This window comes from Oncorhynchus keta, chromosome 5, assembly GCF_023373465.1.
Source record: "Oncorhynchus keta strain PuntledgeMale-10-30-2019 chromosome 5, Oket_V2, whole genome shotgun sequence".
NCBI classification, from domain to species: domain Eukaryota; kingdom Metazoa; phylum Chordata; class Actinopteri; order Salmoniformes; family Salmonidae; genus Oncorhynchus; species Oncorhynchus keta.
Window position 1 is genome coordinate 4606871 of NC_068425.1, and position 25958 is coordinate 4632828.

The 25958-nt window shown below is 44.6% G+C and overlaps 1 protein-coding gene across 3 annotated transcripts in view; it reads right to left on the reverse strand.

Annotated features, from left to right (window-relative positions):
• Window positions 1-1386: 1386 nt before the first annotated feature.
• Window positions 1387-25958, reverse strand: part of LOC118384356 (LIM homeobox transcription factor 1-beta) — a 35519-nt gene continuing 10947 nt past the window's right edge. For 2 of the 3 annotated variants that reach the window (XM_035770814.2, XM_035770815.2), the window contains exons 4-9: window positions 5888-6120; window positions 5494-5654; window positions 5153-5230; window positions 4778-4895; window positions 4331-4501; window positions 1387-4236 (exon numbers count right to left, since the gene is read on the reverse strand). In XM_035770814.2, coding sequence (XP_035626707.2) covers window positions 4079-4236; window positions 4331-4501; window positions 4778-4895; window positions 5153-5230; window positions 5494-5654; window positions 5888-6120 — 919 coding nt within the window. In that variant the 3' untranslated portion in view covers window positions 1387-4078. The remainder of the gene's footprint in view (window positions 4237-4330; window positions 4502-4777; window positions 4896-5152; window positions 5231-5493; window positions 5655-5887; window positions 6121-25958) is intronic. The other variant, XM_035770816.2, reaches the window with a different exon arrangement.

Here is a 25958-nt window from a genome sequence, read left to right on the forward strand (position 1 = left end):
GTAACCTCAGGTAGCAGCATAAATGGTTTTCTTTGCCTCTCAAATGTATATTGAGAATGAATGTGTAAAACGGTGTTAGCTTTGGAACCTCACTCCGCAACATATCTGTGTACAACTGCGTGATATATAAGTATCCCTTGTTTGCGGTGTGGTTGTCTCTTGTAGATGTTATTTTGGGTGAATTTTATCATGAAACTCCCATATTTCAGTCCTATTACTCATCCAGTTTGGATACATGCTGTCTGGTGTTATGGTGCTACACAAGGGTGCCCCTCGTTCCCTCCCACTCTCCTTTTCTTCAGGTTGGAGTGAGTCATGGTAGAATACTCAACTGTGGAATGTATATCTCTCCCACACATCTCTCCTTGGCTACACGCTCGCTGAGGGAAAGGAGGGAGCGCAGGAAGGATGGAAGGAGGGGAAGGGGCCTGGAGAGTTAGAATTTGAAGGAGCTGAGGAAAGGTGGAAGGAAGGAGAAGTAGAGGGGATGAAGGAGGAGGCTATCCGCTGGCGGAAGGAACAGAGCCCAGGAAGGTTGGAGGAGAAGGAGTGGGCTGTGGAGTTATAATCTGTGTGACCACAGAGACAGTCAAGAGGGAGGATGTTGAGTTATGTACCCTTTGACTACTAACCAGAAAAGGCTCCCTTTTCTGCTTCACTTATTAAAGGCTGAGGGAGACGCAATCAAGTGGAGAGATTCTTCCATGGAAATGTCAGTCTTCAAAAAATTTGACACAAACAACGTGCAGAGGCTCTTTTCTACAATTACGTTATAGCTCCCTACCATACCTTATATACACTGAGTGTACAAAACATTAAGAACACATTCCTAATATTGAGTTGCGTTGCACCCCCCCCCACCCCCACCTTGTACAGTCAGGGCATGGACTGTACAAGGTGTTGAAAGAGTACCTACAGAAATGCTGACTCGTGTTGACTCCAATGCTTCCCACAGTTTTGTCAAGTTGGCTAGATGACCTTTGGGTGGTGGACCATTGTTGATACACACAGGAAACTTGAGCGTGAAAAACCCAGCAGTGTTGCACAAACCGGCACGCCTGGCACCGACTACCATACCCCGATCAAAGGCACTTCAATCTTTTGTCTTGCCCATTCACCCTCTGAATGGCACACATACGCAATCCATGTCTCAAGACTTAAACATCCTCCTTTAACCTGTCTCCTCCCCTTCATCTACACTGATTGAAGTGGATTTAACGAGTGACATCAATAAGGGATCATAGGTTTCACCTGGATTCACCCGGTCAGTCTGTGTCATGGAAAGAGCAGGTGTTCATCGTGTTTTGTCCACTCAGTGTAGAAGGAGAAGCCTTGCATCATCCACATCACACATACTCAGAATAATGTAGGCATATTTAGTCAGACTCTGAATTGACAGGTTATATTGACGAAACGCGACATTACACTCAAAAAAGCACACAATGGAAGAGGTCACAGAACAAAAACTTGGAACAATATCTTTCAGACAAAATCTAAGATAAAGAATTTCTCACACCTTCCAGAGAAATGTATCACACAATAAATTATATCCACGTAAATACTATACTGTAAAAAATATATATCATCAGTCAATTATGAGAAATCATATAGGAAGTGGACTCCACAAGATGGTCCCAGTGTGGGTATAAGCTATAGGAAAATACTGTCATCAGTGCTATGTTCGTAGTAATAATTATTTACATTTTGAAAGTGTGGCACACACAGCTCATGCTACAACATAAATACTTAACCATAAGAGTACAAAATATTGAACAACGTCTATTGTAAGGTGTTTTTCGATCAAAGATAAATTACAGTGATTATACCTATAGTAGTACTGTAGTATTCATTGTAACAACAATAATATTAACACAATTATTTTACATTGGAACACATACTTGTTTATCGTCGCTAGGGCCAGTAGTTTTCCTGACCACGTGACCTGAACAGGAAAAACTCCTTGGCCTAAACATACTTTTTACTTATGTTTTACACACCAATTAATATTCAACTTCTACATTTTCGTTTAGGGCTTAGCGTTTTTCCAGCCCAGGACAAACTCCTACACCTTTTAGTGAATACTTCACAGTATTAAAGAAATAGTTACACGAACGCTAGCTCTGGTAGAGGGTGTTACGAATGGCTTGCTGATGCTGAGCATTCCCAAGCAAACCCCACATAAAACCCTGAACCAGAGCAACATAAAAGCGTTACACTTTACACAACCCTGTTTCCTTTATAAGGTTTTTTGAATGACCCTGTTAGTCTACTTTATAGTGGTGTTTCTCAATCCTGGTCCTGTGGACCCAAAAGGGGGGGGGTACATTTTTGTTTTTGCCTTTCGCACCTGACAACGCACCATCTTGACCACACAGCAGCGCAGAGCTTTCAAGGCCTCCTTCGAGGTGACCTCCGAACTATGCAGAAAGGTAAGCAGACCAGGCACAACATTGTTTCATTCTTCTTTCGCTCTCTTTTCAATGTGCACCCCTTTAGGTCCCCAGGGCCAAGATTGAGAAACACTACTCTATTAGGACCCTGATGTTATCTACGGTCTACACATCTCCTTTCACTATGTTGACTAATGGGAACTCATCGGGTTACAGGGATTTGTAAATCATTTCCCGTGTAACGTTGCTAAAAACCCGAACCGACACACTAACCTGAGAGCAAACTCTAGACCTAAGTTACCTAACCCACATGTTTCACTCATTCCCAAACAAATCGAGCGTGCCACTCTGTACCCTTCAACTCGTCTCGACCTCTTATGAAATCTATCTCTCCAATGTTCCTCCAAATCCACCCAGTACCTTTATTCCAATCATTCATTTAGGCTGAGCTCCCATTCACTTTTTTGATTTGACTGAATTGACCCCATCCACGCTATGAACCAGTGGCCATCTCCAATAGAACGCTTTTTGGGTTGAATCGTGTTCTGGAGGCAGCTCTGCCCCAAGCCTGCTGTAAACCTCTCTGGTATGCGTCTTCACTCTGCTCCTTAACCCTGCTGCCAAGAAGACTCCCTAACCGTGTGGGCACAACAAGCAGGTCAGATCCTGAGCTAATGAATGAAACACTCCCCATTCATTAGCAACCTAATAAGTAACATAGGCTTCTGACTCACAAACACACAGACCTGACAGACCTGGGTTCAAATAGTATTTTCTTTCCTTTGAACTACTTTAGCTGCCCTTGATTTAAGCTTGCCTGGAGCAACGGACCAATTAGATGAAACAAATGAGAGAGTATTTGATCAAGTATGTTGTCAATAGGATTTCACATCTGTCTGCTACAGGGAGGATGTTGGGATCAAGCAAAAGAGCGTGGCCGTGTCCGAATTCCCATACTTGCGTCCTAAATAGTAGGCCGTTTGAGTATGTGAAAAAAAATATTTCTCGTATGTGAAATCTTGAAGATCTAGTATACTTTAAATGCCCGGATGTCATACTCATTTGGGCTTTTCATCTAAGTAGAATTCGCTGGGCACTATTGAGGAAGATCATCGCCTTTTCACACCCGCGTGTTCAACAACAACTGATTATCAGAATAGGGGATGCTCTCTGCCAAAAGAAATGTAAGAACGGCGTGGATCAAGAGCGAACGGCGCATTCGATGACCCCTTCTCAGTATGGATGAGTAGTACTTTGATGTTTGTTGGTTACTGCATACGTTTGTACTAAACCGAACGTTCAAAATAGTATGTAATACGATTAGTGCACAGTATGCAGTTTAAGTAAGTAATGGGCAAGCCAGACTTCGGACACGGCCTAAGTCATAGTTGAGATCTTAAATGTCTACCTGGGTCGTGTTTGGTATGGAAAAACGTGTTCTTAGTGGACAAATGAAGGTAGTACCTCCCCGTTTCACTCCCAACCTTTTCCGGCCTACTGAACATGACCCAGGTGTTTACTATTATGCTTTTACTTGGTAAGGTACAATAACCCCGGTCAGATATGGATATGGACCCAGCTCAAGCATGGTTGGTGTGATGACCTTCTGGCCCTTGTAGGATAACCGGTCATTAGCTGCTTCTCTGAGTGGTGATTGGTGGAGTGAGTCAGGGGTCAAGGGTGAGGGGTCAGGATGTGAAGTAGGAGTTCTGCATGGAGTAGAGGCGGTCGATGGGGTTTCCCACCCGCCCCGCCAGGAGCCCACCGTCTGCCGCTGCCAGAAGACAGTCGCCGAGGTGACTGAGGCTTCCGTCGCTGTCCAGATCGTGGAACACAGTCTCTGAATCTAAAGGGGAAATAGAGTTAGTATGTCTGTCTGTTTGGTCCGTCCATCTCTCTCGGTCTTTTTCCATCTCTCTCCCTCTCCCTCCCTCTCTTACCGTAGGAGTGAAGATGTTCAGAGCCCAGCTGAGGAGGGGTGAGGCCATGGCGGAACGGCTCTCCTCCGTAGATGTTGGGGTCCAGAGCCAGTAGCTGCTGTCGTGGCAACGAAGGGTACGCCAACAGACCGTCCAATCCATGACCACTCGAACCGTCTGGGAAGAGAGAGACTGAACATTAATCAATCCCTGCATCTCTTCCTCTCGTCCTGTCCCTTTAACTCCAGAGACATTGTTTCACCTGCCTTGAGGTGAGTTTCCTGAAACTTGGCTACTTTGGCAAGCTACTCTGTTAATTGTCACGTTTGTAGCGAAAGACTAATCTTCCTGTGCACGAATGAACAAAAACTGTCAAATGAAGCACTTCTACATCTACCGTTCCGCGAGTTAAGTACCAGTTAGCTACAAGGCTTTTGTGAAATCCCTGCTCTTATTCCCCCCTCTTACCCTCACTGTCATCGTTGCTCTGTCGGCCCCCCCTGCTCGGCCCTCTCCTGGACCCCCCCAGCTGCTCCTGCTCCTGCTGCTGCTGCTGTTGCTGTTGCCTGCGAGCTATCTTCTTCATCTGCAATGCACAGGACCAACACACTGATAATGGACTCAATGGCGCTATTGCTCTGTCATTCGTTATAAGGATAATTCTTCCTTGTGTTATTTGGGTGGACTATCCCTTTAACTGTGCTTTAGCCTTTAAAATAAATGTTTGCATGCAGTTTCAGAGCAATTGCGCCATTAGATTAATGATTAGTGTTATTGGTTGTATTAGTGTCATGGGCGGGGGGAGGGGGGGAGTGGGGATTCAGGACAGGTCAAATATCTCACCTTTGCTCTCTGGTTTTGGAACCACACCTGCACGACTCGAACTGTCAACCCGGTCTCAGCTGCCAGTGTCTCTCTCACCTGAAGATAAGAGAAATTAAGCCATGACACTAAATGGGACTGTGTGTGTGTATATGTCAGTGTGTGTGTGTGTGTGTGTGTGTGTTGTGTGTGTGTGTGTGTGTGTGTGTGTGTGTGTGTGTGTGTGTGTGTGTGTGTGTGTGTGTGTGTGTGTGTGTGTGTGTGTGTGTGTGTGTGTGTGTGTGTGTGTGTGAGAAAGAGAAAGAAAAGTGAAAAAGAGAAGGAACAAAAGAAAGAAACCGTGTTACGCCTGGTCTGCTTACCTTTCTGCAAGGTTTGGAGGACACCTCGAAGGAGGCCTTGAAAGCTCTGCGCTGCTGTGTGGTCAAGATGGTGCGTGGTCGCTTTGACCGTTTGTGGTCCTTCCCTTCGCCGCCCTTCCCCCCTACAGAACCGCCCCCACCATCCTCATCCTCACTCTTCACTGAGGGGTGTGGAGAGAGAAAATAGGATCTTCAATTGACAGACAGATTGGTATCAAATGGTGCCTAGTAGTGAATCCCAATGAAAAAACAAGTCATTAGGTTATCACTGTGTAATTACGTAATCTCCTGCACTTTCTATACCGTAGCATAAAGTGCCACCTAGATTTCATCCAGTGATTGTATGGTTTGATTGATTGATTGATTTGTTGGTTGCCCCGTCTTTTCTTGTTACCTGACTCAGTGGGTGTGGGGCTGATGGCAGCCAGCATCTCTCTCTCCTTCTCGTAGTCTCCTCTGCAGAGCAACTGGCCCTCCTTCAGGACAAACTCGTCCCCGCGCTGCAGCCGGCGCTCACACTCACAGCAGCTGAAACAGCCCAGGTGGTACACCTGCCCCAGCACACGCATGATCAGCTCTGAGCGGCCAATCACCTGCAGGCACGCACTGCACTTCCTGACAAACAGCCTATAGGGACAGAGGGGGGAAAGGGTGCGTTCCAGTGTGTAATAGGTCAGGTGTCTTTATTGCAGTCGGGTGTGTTCCATGTTGTCTTTTTTGCAGTCCTGAAGAAGAGTTAGTTTAACGTCACAGTAGGAATACGATAAAGTAATATTCTGAGATGTGCAGAAGACACCGTCTTGACCACACAGCAGCGCAGAGCTTTTAAGGCCTCATTCGAGGTGTCCTTCCAAACCGTCGTTTTTGAAGTCGGGCTGCAGATGATCAGGTCTCACATTGCTTGCAGGAGTGTTGTAATTTCTCACTAACATGATATTAGCAGTCCTCTGAGATGTGCCGAGCGACTGAATGAAAGACAACCTGGAACGCACCCAAAGGCAGAGAGACAGACACAAGATTGCCTGACAGATTAGACCTCATTTGCACCTGTGGAGATTCTCAACCAAACCTGTGTACGGTATATAATTCAATGTCACATCAGCATTTCCCAGAACGTAAAGCTTGAACATCTAACATATGTTTACTGCAATAACAGTATGTGGTAACGTTTCAGAATGTTGTTCTTCCCTGATGACACTTGGGGGCAGTAGTCAACTGATGTGTAGGGAGCCTGCACTGAAGTGTTGGTGGAATCTTGGTCTTTTACTAATTCTTTACATGAATCTATTTAACGAGCTGGTCCAGTGTTTTAGCCCATCATTACCTACTATTCACAATTTAGTAGGATTTAAAAGAGAACATGTGAAACAAGCATCGTGTTTGGACAATTAAAAAAAAAAACAGTTCACACACTGTCATTCACAGGGCTTTGTTGTCTACTTTCCTTTTGTCTTTTCATCACTCCTCTCGCGTGTCCCAACCCCTTTCATTTCCCCCCACTCTTCATTCTCTTCTCATCAACATATCAATTCAATTTAAAGGCCCCCAAAACTCCTGCTTTTAAATTCCTCTTGAATCCCAGTTGTTTTATCACTCTGCCCCCCATCCCATCTCCCTCCAGTATTTTCTGACAGGATTCCCAATTCTCCCCCCCCCTCCGTCCCTTCTCCTTCGCTCCCTGCCTCTGTAGTTCAGTGAAACTAATAAAGACAGGATTAATTAGATTGTTGTTTAAACAGAGCGATGCCCAGACAGACGCTGTAAACTCATAACCAGGGATTGGCCATAGCATGGGGTTAATCTCTTTCTCTTTTACACACCAAAATACACACACAAACACACACAGACCCCCCCACAAACACACACACACACTCTATTTTTTCCTCTGTCTCTCTAGCCTAACGCAACCTATAAACTCACACATATATTTAAAGGAAACCCAGGTTACTCATCAGTATACGGTGAGTACTTCCATATACTATATATTTCCACAATATCTATACATATCTAAAACACCCACACGCCTAATCATATGATGGCATATTGACACTGGGGAAATCCCCGGTCTGCAAACAAGACTGCAAACAAGAGGTCTGCTGTGGCAGTGACTTAGCTCATAGAACGAGAGAGACCATCGAAATAAGAGAGAGTGTGAGAGAAAAATATTTCTGTTGAGGCAAGAGGCAAGGGATGGCTGGATGAGATGAGAAAGTGACAGGATGACGAGGGACAGAGAGATGGAGGGAAGTTAGAGGGAAATAAAGGAGAGAAGGAGAGAAGTGTTAAGGCTGGGTGAGAGGAAGGTGTTGCTACCCCAAATCTGAAGGGCGGAGAGGGGAAGAGGTGAGAAGAGGAAAGGAGGAGAGGAGAGTGAGCCAGGTCGGCACATTAGAGCTCCTAATCTGTGATCTTGTCCTGTCCAAACCACAGCTGCCACGGATAATCTATCTCAATCCATTGGTCTGCCAAAACTAGCTAACACTCCCGAAAATTACCCCAATCACAGCCCGCCACCGTCACACATACTTACTGAACCAAACACACTCCCTTGCCAAACACACTTACGTGCACACACTCACACACACGGACGCACAAGCACACCGATCGAGGAGCACCACTTCACCACTAATCCAGTCACCACCACCACCATCTATTCACTTCACACTCCATTGTACCAAGCTGTCTGTCTATAGCACACACAAAGTTCTCTCAAGTGCCTCCTCTTAATTGCCTCATTGCCTACAGCAATTGTAAAATATCTTATCCAATAGCCCCGAAAATGGCAAACCAGTATCTATCGTTTAAATGTGGCAATCTGCTATTTTTTTACTTTAACATTTATGGCATATACACATTCATAATTGAATATTATAAAACTTGTGCCTCGTGAGTTTAGTTCAATTGTCTTACCCCATCATTACCCAAATTATAAGATTGTTTTACTGCTTTGTTCATAAACAAAAAACAGACATAAAACAGACACTGTATAGTCTCATAATATTGGTTAAAACTATACATTTGATCTCATGGATGGTCGGTCTTTACATCAATAGCTCTGTATACATTTGAGAGTAGTTACATTTCTCCATCCCTCAGCCGTTTACAAAACCAATGGCAGGGTGACGGCTTTGTTATTGTTTTAACTGCAGATTTCCCCTTTAAATCCCAGTTTTTGTTTTTTAATCCCATTTTATACTGCCAGAATTTACTCAACATAAAGGCGACTTGGGACAACGGTCACCAGACCACAATTCCTCTGCAGTGTTTAAGTCCGGCTTTTTTGGTTACTAATCCCATTTCATAGTGCCATATATTGTAGAATTTACTAAACTTGGAAACTGAGGGCAACAGTCACTGAGGGAGGTCTCTAAGTAGATCAGTATAATCCCCCTAATAGAAGTGTAATTCACAATAGACCTACTTGTGGCCCAAATGGCACCATATTCCCTTTATAGTGCACTACTTTTGATCAAGCCCCATAGGGCTCTGGTCAAAAGTAGTGCACTATATAGGGGATATGGTGCCATTTGGGCCGCATCCCCCATAACCCAGAGAGAGGAGAAATGGCTCATGGCTGCTATCAGGATGAATGGTCCCACTTTAGACTAAACACTATTTAGGCATAATGAAGCCTTCATAAACCCTTTATGAAGCCTATATAGGTATCTCCGAAATTATCACAAGCATTCGTAAGCAAACGGGGTTACTTTTCACCCTGGTTGGCACTTTGACCTCCCCAATTCATCGCACCAATGAGACTGACAGGGTTCGGACCCCAGTCTCTTGCACGGCAGTAGGTTACGACTGTTAACCTACTGAGTTAAAGCTGAGACATTAGCTTGGGGAGCGAATGCAAGTCCTCAGATCTCAGCAAAGACTCTGTTATGCATGTGTTAGTTGTATGTTGATGTGTACGTGGTGCTGCTTGCTCCTATGTGTGTAAGCATGCATGTTCAGTATGTGTCCATCCATGTGAATGGATTAGTGAAAATGTGCATTGGGTTTTGTATTGTCAGCTATCAGTGGATGTTTGTCTTAGCATATTGGAAATGTAAGTTTAGGTGAGGTTGGGGGTATGGGTATGGGATCTTTACAGTGAATCTGGATGTTACAATCTTAGTATGGCTTTAGTATAATTTTATTTTGGTGTGTATGTGTGAGCGTGAGCGTGTGTGTGTGTGTGTGTGTGTGTGTGTGTGTGTGTGTGTGTGTGTGTGTGTGTGTGTGTGTGTGTGTGTGTGTGTGTGTGTGTGTGTGTGTGTGTGTGTGTATGAGCGGATATTGCACTGTGAAGCAGGATGGCTCAGAGCCAGGGTTCGGTAATCACATCATCTCCTTTTATTAAATCTCCCTGCACTGCTCCTGTGTTATTAAAATTTCCCAGCATTCCCCACGATACCGCTCCCTCCGCCACCACCACAAACACGCAAACACACACACTGGCACGCACACAAACATGCTCACGTCCACACGCACACACACACACACTAAGATGCACGCATTCAAAAACAGGAGGCCTAGTTTAGTAGGGGTGTGGCTTTCAGATAGTTCTTTTTGGCCACCCATGAGAGTCAATGTCATTCCTGTTAATCTGTTCTGTTGTATAGTTATCACGTTTAGCTTCAATGAAGCTTACAGAAGTGTATGAGTTCCCTAAAAGCTTATGTAAATCCCACTGGTGGGATGCAATAAGGTGATATACCTTATTATAATTAATCAATAAGGCCCGAGGAGAGTGTGGTATATGGCCATTATACCATGGCTAAGGGCTGTTCTTATGCATGACGCAACGTGGTACATTATATACAAAAGTATATGGACACCCCCTCAAATTAGTTTGGCTATTTGAGCCAAATGTATTGCTGACAGGTGTATAAAATTGAGCACACTGCCATGTATTCTCCATAGACAAACATTGGCAGTGAAATGGCCTTACTGAAGAGGTCAGACTTTTAATATGGCTCCGTTCTAGGATGCCACCTTTCCAATAAGTCAGTTCGTCAAATGCATGCCCTGCTAGAACTGCACCCGGTCAACTGTAGGTGCGGTTATCAGGAAGTGGAAACATTTAGGAGCAACAACGGCTCAGCCACAAAATGGTAAGCCACATAAGCTCACAGACCGGGAACGCCACGTGCTGAAGCACGTAGTTTGCAAAAATTGTCTGTCCTCGGTTGCAACACTCACTACCGAGTTCCAAACTGCCTCTGGAAGCATCGTCAGCACAAGAACTGTTCACCGGGAGTTTCATGAAATGGGTTTCCATGGCCAAGCAGCCATACACAAGCCTAAGATCACCATGCACAATGTTAGCCGTCGGCTGGAGTGGTGTAAAGCTCGACGCCATTGGACTCTGGAGCAGTGGAAACGTGTTCTCTGGAGGAATGAATCACACACACTTCACCATCTGGCAGTCCAACGGACGAATCTGTGTTTGGCGGATGCCAGGAGAACACTATCTGCCCCAATGCATAGAGCCAACTGTAAAGTTTGATGGAGGAGGAATAATGGTCTGGAGCAGTTTTTCATGGTTCGGGCTACGCCCTTTAGTTCCAGTGAAGGGAAATCTTAATGATACAGCATACAATGATATTCTAGACGATTCAGTTTGTGGAAGGCCCTTTCCTGTTTCAGCATGACAATGCCCCTGTGCACAAAGCGAGGTCCATACAGAAATGGTTTGTAGAGATCGGTGTGGAAGAACCTGACTGGCCTGCACAGAGCCCAGACCTCCCATCAAACACCTTTGGGATGAATTGGAACGCTGACTGCGAGCCAGGTCTAAGTGTCCGACCTCACTAATGCTCGTGGCTGAATGGAAGCAAGTCCCTGCAGCAGTGATCCAACATCTAGTGGGAAGCCTTCCTGGACGAGTGGAGGCCGTTATAGCAGCAAAGAAGGGGACCAACTCCATATTAATGCCCAGGATTTTGGAATGAGATGTTGGACGAGCAGGTGTTCACATACTTTTGGTCATGTAGTGTATATTGGCCATAAATCACAAACCCCCGAGCAGTGGTGGAAAAAGTACCCAATTGTCATACTTGAGTAAAAGTACACACCCCTTAATAAAAACTTACTCAAGTAAAAGTGAAAGTCACCCAGTAAAATTATTTGTTTCTAAATATACTTCAATATTTTTTTTTTTTAAATGTAATTGCTAAAAGTAAAAGTACAAATCATTTCAAATTCCTTATATTAAGCAAAGCAGATGGCATAATTTTTTTATTTTTTTTTATTCACGTATAGCCAGGGGTACACTCCAACACTCAGACATCATTTTAAAACAATGCATTTATATTTAGTGAGTCTGCCAGATCAGAGGCAGTAGGGATGACTACGTGTTCTCTTGATAAGTGCGTGAATTTGACCATTTTCCTGACCTGCTAAGCATTCATCGTGTAACAAGTACTTTCGGGTGTCAGGGAAAATGTATGGAGTAAAAAGTACATTAGTTGTCAAAAATATAAATAGCAAAGTAAAGATACCCCCCCCCCAAAATACTTAAGTTGTACTTTAAAGTACTTTACACCACTGTCCCCAAGGTACCTTATTGCTATTATAAACTGGTTACCAACGTAATTAGAGCAGTAAAAATAACTGTTCTGTCATACCCGTGGTACACTTAAGGAATACGGCCCGAGGGGGTGTGGTATATGGCCAATATACCACGGCTAAGGGCTGTTCTTAACCACAACACAACGTGGAGTGCCTGGATACAGCCCTTAGCCATGGTATATTGCCAATATACCACAAACCCCCTAGGTGCCTTATTGCCATTATAAACCGGTTACCAACTTAATTAAAGCAGTAAAAAACGTTTTGTCAGACCCTATATCTGATATACCACGGCTTCCAGCCAAATCAACATTCGGGGCTCAAACCATCCAGTTTATAAAGTCTTATATATCGCGGCTGTTAGCCAATCAGCATTCAGAGCTCCAACCACCCCAGTTTATAATAGAGCATGTAATAAATTATCTTCATATTATAGATTGAAGAACGTGTCAAATGCAAAAACAAAATAACAGGTAGACAAATCAAATCTATCTGAAAATAATTGAAGGATTACATTTACATTACATTTACATTTAAGTCATTTAGCAGACGCTCTTATCCAGAGCGACTTACAAATTGGTGCATTCACCTTATGACATCCAGTGGAACAGCCACTTTACAATAGTGCATCTAAATCTTTTAAGGGGGGGGGGGGTGAGAAGGATTACTTTATCCTATCCTAGGTATTCCTTAAAGAGGTGGGGTTTCAGGTGTCTCCGGAAGGTGGTGATTGACTCCGCTGTCCTGGCGTCGTGAGGGAGTTTACATTTAAATCAGACCCAGCTGCTCGGTCCACTCAGAAGGACAGTAAAAAATACCCAACTGATAGTTAAATTAACCAATGTTTGGGTAATCGCAACAACCCAAAAAACAACTGGCTGGGTCAAAATAACCCAGCATGTGTTCTGTCCAATACTTACCCAGTGCTGGGTTACCAAATAATCCAAATTGGGTTGTTTTTAACCCAGCATTTCTTGGTATGCGTCTCAGACACGGTACATCACAGAACAGTGATATACAAACAGAAATAACTTGCAATCATATGCAGATGGAAGCCATTTCCTTCAAAGCCTATGTGTACTTATAGACAACGTGCATCAGACAGTCTTATTTGATTCCCAAACATTTTGAGCTATACGGTATGAATGACCCTCTGATTAGTCTAAAATACAATATCAAGGTTTATTGCTAATGATTAGCAGACCCGTCTCTCCGTACACTTTTCTTTTCTCAACTATTTACACTGTTCCTGATAATACTTGAGATACTCCACACTCCACATCTGATCTCGACTGAAAGATTTGACCCTTTAATGACAGCTCAGATATGGCATAACATGACCACACGGAACATACCTGCAAAGAGTAACGACTGAAAACTGTGCAGAACACTGTGCTTGATGCTTGGGAGAGTGTGAGAGGAAGGTGTGGATGTGTGCGAGGATATGGATGAATCTCTCTGTGTGTGTGTGTGTGTGTGTGTGTGTGTGTGTGTGTGTGTGTGTGTGTGTGTGTGTGTGTGTGTGTGTGTGTGTGTGTGTGTGTGTGTGTGTGTGTGTGTGTGTTTAGATAAAACAGCTAATCCCCAGGCCACCAGAACGCAATATCCTGTCTGGCGGTTTCTCATTTCCTGTCTCTCTCTGGCGGAGCGGGGTGCAAGGGGGAGGGAGCAGGGGGAGGGGAGGGGACCCGTTGCCCCAGAAACAGGAGATACAGCCCCCCGATTTGAGAATGTTGACACCGCTCTCTCTCTAGCTCTCTCTGTCTCTCTCCCTCCCTCCCTCTCTCGGGTCCACCCCCCCATCTTTCCTTTTCTCGCTCTTCTTTTATTATCTCAGATTTAATAACGGCGAGGCGAGCAGCTTGTTCTTCCATGAAACATTTATTAGCTGTCTGTAATGAAATTGTTGTGGGGGAGGCCAGATGATTGGGGCTCATCGGGCATTATGCAAAAACCCTGGCAATATTACTAGGGGGTGACACAGACACACCTCACCTTCCTGCTCTTCTGTCTTCTCCTCCATGGCTTTCATCTCCTCCTAAATCTCCCTCTTTTTATTTTACCCCATGCACGCCCCCGATCTGCAATTTATCTTCTCTATCAACTTTCTCCAACTTCTTCTCGTTTTCAGTCACCTCTCTGTTCTCTTTCTGTCCTTCCTCTCTGCATAGCTTTGACACAATGCATGCTGTGATATAAATCACTGTAAGGTTCTGTCTCTCCATCTCTATTCTCTTCCTAACTCTTCTCTCTCTTTCTCCTGCATCACCTGTTGACCTGAGCTGGGAGGTGACGTGAGAACCCTTACTGTGTGTCTGGTGGAACAGAAGGACTGTCTGAAATAGCACCATTTTCCCTATATATAGAGACACTACTTTTGACCAGACTGGCAACCTGTTCCCTATATGGAGCACTATAGTGAAATACTTTAAATTACATTTAATGTCATTTCAGATAGAGACAAGATATTGTGTTAAAAACCACAATACTACTCCTCAATCTGTATATGGAGTACTAAACGTGGCTCTGTCTGTCTGTCTGTCTGTCTGACCATACCCCCTGTGGACGACTGTGTATGAGCCAAGAGCAACAACATATCCCTAACACACTCCTACACTCCCTCAGACTGAACTATAGTGAGTGCAAACACATGGGATGAATTCCTAACAATTCTACAAATAATTCTTCAGAATGGATATCATTGGCTGCAATAGGCTATGCTTCGGTTCTGACTGTGTGCCGCATTGTACAGTAGGCTTCTACACCTGCATTGCTTGCTGTTTGTGGTTTTAGGCTGGGTTTCTGTACAGTACTTTGAGATGTCAGCTGATGTAAGAAGGGCTACACAAATACATTTGATTTGATTTGATTTAGGCCTGCTGCAGTTGTGTTGATTAATCAGCTTTGTGGGGTTTTTTTTCATCTTTTTTAGCAGTATATATGTTTTAGCAGTATATATGTTTTAGCAGTATATATGTTTTAGCAGTATGGGGCAGAATGTCTTATGCTTGATTTAACCCATTCTTTCCACTGTGCATACTAACTAACTATCCATCTCCATGCACAGTTATACTGTATATTATGGTATATACAGAATATAACTATATACAGGTACTGTGCATGTATAGTTCTTCTCTTAGGCTTGTCATCACTGGAGTGGCTGAGTACATTTGGTAATTAGCGCTGTGTCCAATCAACCCCCTCCCTCCACCCCACCTTCCCTCTCCTCCCGTCCTGAGACACAAAGAGGCGCTGAGCGGAGAGACGATTAAGAGAAAACGAGGGATAAACGGAGAGATAAACTGATTGGTGTCATCACTGCTATCAATCTCAACGAGCGGGAAATGAGGTTTGGAATTGAGAAATATTATTACAAACCAGACAGTGATGAACGAGGTAATGGAGAGAGGGGGAGCGAGAGAGGGAGGCGGGAGGAGCGTGAGGGGGACGGGTGGGAGAGATGCTGTATCTGTGTGGAAGACCTATGGTTTCTCTGTTCTCAATCCCACCATAGTACAACAGGGATTCCACATAGAACCACGTAAGATGAGAAGGTGGGCTTCTGGCCTGGCAGTTTGAGAGATTGTTTGGTCAGTGAACATTGGACTTGGCTGTGACTCTTGGGGCCTCCGCTCCCGTGTGACTGTGGGAGTCTCCCCTCTCCCCTGCTCCAGACAGGGTCTCCTTGTCCCCCACCCCACAGGGTGATCTATTAGAGCCAGCATTGCAGGGCCAGAGGGTCGGCTCTAGCAGTTACCGGCAATACCACCTTGGGTGCAGATGCCTGTGTGAGTGTGGAATCGATTCCCAGCCCCGCCGTACTTTCCACACAAACCTCTCACTATCATTTCCGGTCTCTCTCTCTACAATGTCTCTACTACTAAAAAAAATCAATGGTGTTTTACCACCAGCTATGGTGAGACAGTGATGTCCACTGTAGTGTCCTACATGTTGATATCCACTCCATGTGTGTGTGTGCAGTAGGAGCAGGCAATGTGCTGCTTGGTGGTGGTGTTGGTGGGAGGGGGTAGGCCTCCCACTCCAGACTGATATTGAACCTGGGCTCCAGGCTCCTCCAGGCTCTAGTCACCCGCCGGGCCCCCAGGGCGCAGGGCCTTTATTGGTCTGAGACCTGGGTCAGCCTAGAGACTCTGCTCTCTGTCACTCTGTGGGAAGTGTGTGTGGAGTGTGTATGCGTGTGTGTGTGTATCAGAGTGTGAGGGGGATACTGGAGAGTCCGTACGGGCAGCGGTCTCTTGGAAATTGTTTGCAGTAAACACACACACCTCTCGTCTAAGAAAAAAGACAAATATGAAAATATTTGAAAACAATGGCTAGACAGAGATACTGTAGCGGGAGGAGGCAAACATCTGGGCACAGCAGAGTAGAACTATGCTCCTCACGTAATGAGTAAACCTAACCCTAGCTTCAACCACTACCCTTACACTAGCTTCAACCACTACCCTTACCCTAGCTTCAACCACTACCCTTACCCTAGCTTCAACCACTACCCTTACCCTAGCTTCAAGTCCACATCCCAGTTCAACCATAACCCTAACCCTAAATCCAGTTCCAACCATAATCTCCCAACTCCGAATTCACAACTTAACCCCTGATTAGCTCCCCAAGCTAATACCTAGGCTTAGTTCAGCAGGCTAACACAGTCTTAGAACTAACACAGGAGACCTGGGTTTAGGAGACCCAGTCGGTCACTACAAGGTCAATATGAGAGTGCTATGGGAATGATACAGTAAGGGCTCAATTCAATCAGATCGACTTTAGCCCACGATAACCAACTTCTGCATAGCGGTATATTGTTTCATTTAGGCGATGTCGGCGGTGGAACTGCGTTGGAACTGTCCAATCAGAAGCGGCTTCCCGTGTTATACCCATCGCAGACATGCAAATCGCATTTGTATAATGGATGTCATAAGGTGAATGCACCAATTTGTAAGTCGCTCTGGATAAGAGCGTCTGCTAAATGACTTAAATGTAAATGTAATGTATAAACTGATTGAATCTATGCTTAATCCTGGAACTCTAGGGGCAGTATTTTCATTTTTGGGAAAAAAACGTTCCCGTTATAAACGGGATATTTTGTCAGGAAAATATGCTAGAATATGCATATAATTGACAGCTTTCAATAGAAAACACTCTAACATTTCCAAAACTGTAAAGATATTGTCAGTGAGTATAACAGAACTGATGTTGCAAGCGAAAGCCTGAGAAAAATCCAATCCGGAAGTGCCCCAGGTTTTGAAAGCACTGCGTTCCAATGTCTCCCATTAACGAACTTACGCTTTCTACGTATTCACCAAGGTGTCTACAGCATTGTGACGTAGTTTTACGCATTTCTGTTGAAGAATAGCCGTAGGCGTCACATCCGAGAGAGATTCTCGCGTAAAGTACAGAGGTAGCCATTACTCCAATCGGTCCTAGAGAAAAAGGAATTGTCCCGACATGGATATATTATCGAATAGATATTAGAAAAACACCTTGAGGATGGATTCTAAACGTTTGCCATGTTTCTGTCGATATTATGGAGCTAATTTGGAAAAGAAATTGGCATTGTGGTGACCGCAATTTCCGGGCGATTTCTCAGCCAAATGTGAAGAACAAACCTGTTTCGCCTACAAAAATAATCTTTTGGGAAAAAACGAACTTTGGCTATCTACCTGGGTGTCTCGTGAGTGAGAACATCCGAAGTTCATCAAAGGTAAACTATTTCATTTGATTGCTTTTCTGATTTCCGTGACAAGGTTGCCTGCTGCTAGCAAGGCATAATGCTATGCTAGGCTATTATAAACTTACACAAATGCTTGTCTAGCGTTGGCTGTAAAGCATATTTTGAAAATCTGAGATGACAGGGTGATTAACAAAAGGCTAAGCTGTGTCTCAATTATATTTCATGTGTGATTTTCATGAACAGGAATATTTTCTAGGGATATTTATGTCCGCTGCGTTATGCTAATTCATTTCAGGCGATGATTACGCTCCGGGATGGGTAGTATCAAGAGGTTTTAAGTAAGTAACATCAGTGCACACATACAACTCCAGACCGCAAAGGGTTACAGCAAAGAAACAGATCTCAAGCTTTCCACTATTTCTGCTAAATTCTTAGACACACAAACACACACGCACACTCAACCCAAATTCTCATACACACTCCTCCCGTACATCATACAGTACACACACCTGCTCACAGTTGAGGGGGAGCCGGGGAGTGGTGTGTGTGTGTGTGTGTGTGTGTGTGTGTGTGTGTGTGTGTGTGTGTGTGTGTGTGTGTGTGTGTGTGTGTGTGTGTGTGTGTGTGTGTGTGTGTGTGTGTGTGTGTGTGTGTGTGTGTGTGTGTGTGTGTGTGTGTGTGTGTGTGTGAGAGAGAGAGAGGTGCTGATGGAGTGACTGCAGGGAACACAAGGAGACATTGTTACTAATCTTCTGAAGGTCACCAGTAAAGACGTGTGCCAAGTCTCTCACAGAGACAGACATATACTGTACCCACACTATATAGAGAGAGACTCATCATATACCCACTATATTGTGAGGCAGGTAGCCTAGTGGTTAGAGCGTTGGGCCAGTAACCGAAAGGTCAGCGAAATGGGACACACCTGGGCTCGGGTGTGTCCCAGGATAAATACACCTCTTCCCCATTCATTGGGGAGACTCTTTCCATGCAGACAGACTTAGAGATTTTGGTTGTGGCATTTTTGTGGCCAGTTTGTTTGTTTTGGCACCGTTCATTATCACATTTATGCATGCAAACACTCACTTACACTACTGACTACACACACACACACCATGTTAATTGTTTTTAGTTTACTTTAGTTAATAAACATGTTTTGTTATTCCTTATCCCCACTTTGTCTCCCTTTTTATTATGAACTTTGAGCCGGTTCGTGACGTGTGGAGGCTCGTCCGGGATCATAAGGTTGGTTCCTAGACATTTTGGCGTGTAGCACTTTGTTGCATTATGAAGGACTAACACTAGTGTCGTTGGGCTTACTAGTGTGTGAGACAATGTGGAGTTAATGTTTGAAAACTCTGTAGGTGATTTTGTTTTGCATCTTTTGATTACAGCTTTTGAGTTGTAATGTTTGGTACCCAGTGCTGGCTGCCTTTGTTTGGGTAACTTGCCACAGCGGTGGCTAGTTGGTTGTATGCTGCGTTGGAGAGTATATTGGTTAGTTTCCAGGCCCCTGCCCAGGCTGGAGACTCTTACTCTACTTCCTGTTGAGACATCGGTCTGAGGCGAGTACAATCGGCTATGTTCCTCAGTGGGAAATTTGGGTAGGGTTGTGAAACTTGCTACGCAGAACTATAGCCTTTTTATCCCCCGTTAGGCTTGGCGACGTGTTTCACTTTGGAATACGTTAGGCATGGTTATTTTGTTTATTTTTGTGTGGTGTCCGTGGACTGAGCAGTTGTCTCTGGGGCACATCTATGGCTTAGGAGGAATCTGCCAGCTTGCTTCTTTTTTTCCCCCAAGTGGGCTACAGTGCGTAATTACCCACCACAAATCCGCAAAAAGACTAAGGTGGAGTCATTGTAGGTTTTGGGGAAGCTCCATATGTATCTCATCTCTCCTCTGTGGTGCCCATTGTGATTGTCATTTTTCTTCTAGTGGTTCGGCCTGCTCAGCAGGGGGGGTGGGGGGAGCGAGATTATTTTTTTGTATTTACTTGTGACTATGGTGTCTAACGTAGACGTGTTCATTTGCTTTCCATCAGAGGAACTGCTAAAATGATGTACTAAAGAACAGCTGTTGCAGATCGCTGAACACTACAAGATTGAAATGAGTGAAAAAACGTCTAAAATGATGTTGGTGTTGCCAAAATTTTATGAGAAGGACCCTGAGATGTTCTTTTCGTTTGAGCTTGTTGCGGATGTGCTCTTGTACGCCCTGTTCCTGAATGTCTACGTGACGGACCATTGTTTGGGATTGTCCTTTTCTGTCGCTCCTGTCTGTTCCCTCCTGGTCTCGTTTTCTTCTTCCCTCTTAAACGTTGCTTCCTGTGTGCAAAGGTTCCTGGGGCAAGTGAAAGTGTGAACACGTACCCCCTCGTCAATTTGGGACGCAGAGGCTGGGTCAATTTGGGACGCAGAGACGGGGTCAATTTGGGACGCAGAGGCTGGGTCAATTTGGGACGCAGAGACGGGGTCAATTTGGGATGCAGAGGCTGGGTCAATTTGGGACGCAGAGGCGGGGTCAATTTGGGACGCAGAGGCTGGGTCAATTTGGGACGCAGGGGCTGGGTCAATTTGGGACGCAGAGGCTGGGTCAATTTGGGACGCAGAGGCAGGGTCAATTTGGGACGCAGGGGCTGGTATGGTTTTCCGGGGTCCTTGTTGGTCCTCGGTTTTATGGGACGGGGGTGTGACGACCCTCCCACTCTGCCGAATTCTTTCTCTTTGCTCTTGTTTTCCTTAATAGGATGTCGGTGGGAGGAGCCGGGAGGGTCATCTGCGAAATGGGACACACCTGGGCTCGGGTGTCCCAGGAGAAATACACCTCTTCCCCAATCATTGGGGAGACTCTCCATGCAGACACTTATAGATTTTGGTTGTGGCATTTTTGTGGCCGTTTGTTTGCTTTGGCACCTTTCAACAACCCTCATTATCATATTTATGCGCTTCTGATAACTGACTACAAAAAACATTGTTCATTGTCTTTAGTTTACTTCAGTTAATAAATATATTGTTATTCCTTATCTCCACTTTGTCTCCTTTTTTGTTACGAACTTCGAGCTGGTTCGATGAGAAATTACGTTTTTTAAACCAAAAATCTAAATTTTTACTGAAAAGTGGTGCATGCAAATGTATTCACCCCTTTGCTATGAAGCCCCTAAATAAGATCTGGTGCAACCAATTACCTTCAGAAGTCATATAATTAGTTAAATAAAGTCCACCTGTGTGCAATCTAAGTGTCACACGATCTGTCACATGATCTCAGTATACAGTTGAAGTCGGATGTTTACATACACCTTAGCCAAACACACCTAAACTCAGTTTTTCACAATTCCTGACATTTAATCCTAGTAAAAATTCCCTGTCTTAGGTGAGTTAGGATCACCACTTTATTTTAAGAATGTGAAGTGTCAGAATAAGAGATTCATTTCAGTTTGTATTTCTTTCATCACATTCCCAGTGGGTCAGAAGTTTACATGCACTCAATTAGCATTTGGTAGCATTGCCATTAAATTGATTCACTTGGGTCAAACATTTCGGGTAGCCTTCCACAACCTTCCCATAATAAGTTGGGTGAATTTTGGCCCATTCCTCCTGACAGAGCTGGTGTGACTTAGTCAGGTTTGTAGGCCTCCTTTTGCTCGCACACACTTTTTCAGTTCTGCTCACAAATTCTCTATAGATTGAGGTCAGTGCTTTGTGATGGCCACTCCAATACCTTGACTTTGTTCTTCTTAAGCCATTTTGCCACATCTTTGGAAGTATGCTGGTGTCATTGTCCACTTGGAAGCCCCATTTGTGACCAAGCTTTAACTTCGTGACTGATTTCTTGATGTTGCTTCAATATATCCACATTTTTCCGTCCTCATGATGTCATCTATTTTGTGACGTGCACCAGTCCCTCTTGCAGCAAAATACCCCCACAACACGATGCTGCCACCCCAGTGCTTCACGGTTGGGATGGTGTTCTTCGGCTTGCAAGCCTCCCCCTTTTTCCTCCAAAAATAATGGCCAAACAGTTCTATTTTTGTTTATGGCCTTTCAGGTTATTTCGATATAGGACTTGTTTTACTGTGGATATAGATAATTTTGTACCTGTTTCCTCCAGTTTCCTCTTCACAAGGTCCTTTGCTATTCTGGGATTGATTCGCACTTTTTGCACCAAATGACGTGCATCGCTAGAAGACAGAACATGTCTCCTTCCTGAGCGGTATGACGGCTGCGTAATCCCAAGGGTGAACCATACTTGTGGTCTACTATTTTTTTCTGAGGTCTTGGCTGATTTCTTTAGATTTTCCCATGATGTCAAGCAAAGAGGCACTGAGTTTGAAGGTAGGCCTTGAAATACATCCACAGGTACACCTCCAATTGACTCAAATTATGTCAATTAGCCTATCAGAAGCTTCTAAAGCCATGAAATTGTTTTCTGGAATTTTCCCAGCTGTTTAAAGGCACAGTCAACTTTGTGTGTGTAAACTTCTGACCCACTGGAATTGTGATAGGGAATAATAAATGAAATAATCTGTAAACAATTGTTGGATAAATTACTTGTGTCATGCACAAAGTAGATGTCCTAACCGACATGCCAAAACTATAGTTTGTTAACAATACATTTGTGGAGTGGTTGAAAAACGAGTTTTAATGACTCCAACCTAAGTGTATGTAAACTTCTGACCTCAACTGTATATACGCCTGTTCTGACAGGCCCCAGAGTCTGCAACACCACTAAGCAAGGGGCACCACCAAGCAAGCGGCCCCATGAAGACTAAGGAGCTCTCCAAATAGGTCAGGGACAAAGTTGTGGATAAGTACAGATCAGGGTTGGGTTCAAAAAAATATCTGAATCTTTGAACATCCCACAGAGCGCCATTAATCTATTATTAAAAAATGGAAAGAATATGGCACCACAACACACCTGCCAAGAGAGGGCCGTCCACCAACTCACAGACCAGGCAAAGAGGGCATTAATCAGAGAGGCAACAAAGAGACCTAAGATAACTCCGAAGGAGCTGCAAAGCTACACAGCGGAGATTGGAGTATCTGATCATAGGACCACTTTAAGCTGTACACTCCACAGAGCTGGGCTTTACAGAAGAGTGGCCAGAAAAAAGCCATTGCTTAACCTGTTGCGACGAGCAATACCGTTTCCGGGAGCGTAATTATAGCCTCAAGCTCATTACCATAACGCAACGTTAACTATTCATGAAAATCGCAAATGAAATGAAATAAATATATTGTCTCACAAGCTTAGCCTTTTGTTAACAACACTGTCATCTCAGATTTTCAAAAAATGCTTTTCAACCATAGCTACACAAGCATTTGTGTAAGGGTATTGATAGCTAGCATAGCATTAAGCCTAGCATTCAGCAGGCAACATTTTCACAAAAACAAGAAAAGCATTCAAATAAAATAATTTACCTTTGAAGAACTTCGGATGTTTTCAATGAGGAGACTCTCAGTTAGATAGCAAATGTTCAGTTTTTCCAAAAAGATTATTTGTGTAGGAGAAATCGCTCCGTTTTGTTCATCACGTTTGGCTAAGAAAAAAACCCGAAAATTCAGTCATTACAACGGCGAACTGTTTTCCAAATGAACTCCATAATATCGACAGAAACATGGCAAATGTTGTTTAGAATCAATCCTCAAGGTGTTTTTCACATATCTATTTGATGATAAATCACTCGTGGCAGTTTGGTTTCTCCTCTGAACAAAATGGAAAAACACCGAGCGGACACCTGGTAAATGTAGTCTCTTATGGTCAATTTTCCAATTATATGCCTACAAATACGTCACAATGCTGCAGACACCTTGGGGAAATGACAGAAAGTGTAGGCTCATTCCTTGCGCATTCACAGCCATATAAGGAGACATTGGAACACAGTGCATTCAAAATCTGGCTCACTTCCTGTATGAAATTTCATCTTGGTTTCGCCTGTAGCATTAGTTCTGTGGCACTCACAGACAATATCTTTGCAGTTTTGGAAACGTCAGAGTGTTTTCTTTCCAAAGCTGTCACTTATATGCATAGTCGAGCATCTTTTCGTGACAAAATATCTTGTTTAAAACGGGAACGTTTTTCATCCAAAAATTAAATACTGCCCCCAGAGGTTCAAGAGGTTAAAGAAAAAAATAAGCAAACACATATGGTGTTTGCCTAAATGCATGTGGGAGACTCCCCAAACATGTGGAAGGTACTCTGGTCAGATGAGACTAAAATTGAGCTTTTTGGCCCTCAAGGAAAACACTATGTCTAGTGTAAACCCAACACCTCCCATCACCCCAAAAACACCATCCCCACAGTGAAGCATGGTGGTGGCAGCATCATGCTGTGGGATGTTTTTCATCCGCAGGGACTGGGGTACTGGTCAGAATTGAAGGAATGATGGATGGCTCTAAATACAGGGAAATTCTTGAGAGAAACCTGTTTCAGGCTTCCAGAGATTTGAGACTGGGACGGAGGTTCACCTTCCAGCAGGACAATGACCCAAAGCATACTTCTAAAGCAACACTCGAGTGGATTAAGGGGAAACATTTACATGTCTTGGAATGGCCTAGTCAAAGACCAGACCTCAATCCAATTGAGAATCTGTAGTGTGACTTAAAGATTACTGTACAGCAACGGAACCCATCCAACTTGAAGGAGCTGGAGTAGTTTTGCCTTGAAGAATGGGCAAAAATCCCAGTGGCTAGATGTGCCAAGCTTATAGAGACATACCATAAGAGACTTAGGCTGCGGCTGCGGCTGTAATTGCTGAAAAAGGTGACTCTACAAAGTAGAGTAAAGTTGAGTGTATTACACTCAACGGAACGACTTGATTAGCGTAGTGTCAACAACGCAGCCACTGCCAGCTAGCCTACAAAGTCAACAACGCAGCCACTGCCAGCTAGCCTACTTCAGCAGTACTGTATCATTTTAATCATTTTAGTCAATAAGATTCTTGCTACGTAAGCTTAACATTCGAGACGTGTAGTCCACTTGTCATTCCAATCTCCTTGCATTAGCGTAGCCTCTTCTGTAGCCTGTCAACTATGTGTCTGTCTATCCCTGTTCTCTCCTCTCTGCACAGACCATACAAACGCTCCACACCGCGTGGCCGCGGCCACCCTAATCTGGTGGTCCCAGCGCGCACGACCCACGTGGAGTTCCAGGTCTCCGGTAGCCTCTGGAACTGCCGATCTGCGGCCAACAAGGCAGAGTTCATCTCAGCCTATGCCTCCCTCCAGTCCCTCGACTTCTTGGCACTGACGGAAACATGGATCACCACAGATAACACTGCTACTCCTACTGCTCTCTCTTCGTCCGCCCACGTGTTCTCGCACACCCGAGAGCTTCTGGTCAGCGGGGTGGTGGCACCGGGATCCTCATCTCTCCCAAGTGGTCATTCTCTCTTTCTCCCCTTACCCATCTGTCTATCGCCTCCTTTGAATTCCATGCTGTCACAGTTACCAGCCCTTTCAAGCTTAACATCCTTATCATTTATCGCCCTCCAGGTTCCCTCGGAGAGTTCATCAATGAGCTTGATGCCTTGATACGCTCCTTTCCTGAGGACGGCTCACCTCTCACAGTTCTGGGCGACTTTAAACTCCCCACGTCTACCTTTGACTCATTCCTCTCTGCCTCCTTCTTTCCACTCCTCTCCTCTTTTGACCTCACCCTCTCACCTTCCCCCCCTACTCACAAGGCAGGCAATACGCTCGACCTCATCTTTACTAGATGCTGTTCTTCCACTAACCTCATTGCAACTCCCCTCCAAGTCTCCGACCACTACCTTGTATCCTTTTCCCTCTCGCTCTCATCCAACACTTCCCACACTGCCCCTACTCGGATGGTATCGTGCCGTCCCAACCTTCGCTCTCCGCTACTCTCTCCTCTTCCATCCTATCGTCTCTTCCCTCTGCTCAAACCTTCTCCAACCTATCTCCTGATTCTGCCTCCTCAACCCTCCTCTCCTCCCTTTCTGCATCCTTTGACTCTCTATGTCCCCTATCCTCCAGGCCGGCTCGGTCCTCCCCTCCCGCTCCGTGGCTCGACGACTCATTGCGAGCTCACAGAACAGGGCTCCGGGCAGCCGAGCGGAAATGGAGGAAAACTCGCCTCCCTGCGGACCTGGCATCCTTTCACTCCCTCCTCTCTACATTTTCCTCCTCTGTCTCTGCTGCTAAAGCCACTTTCTACCACTCTAAATTCCAAGCATCTGCCTCTAACCCTAGGAAGCTCTTTG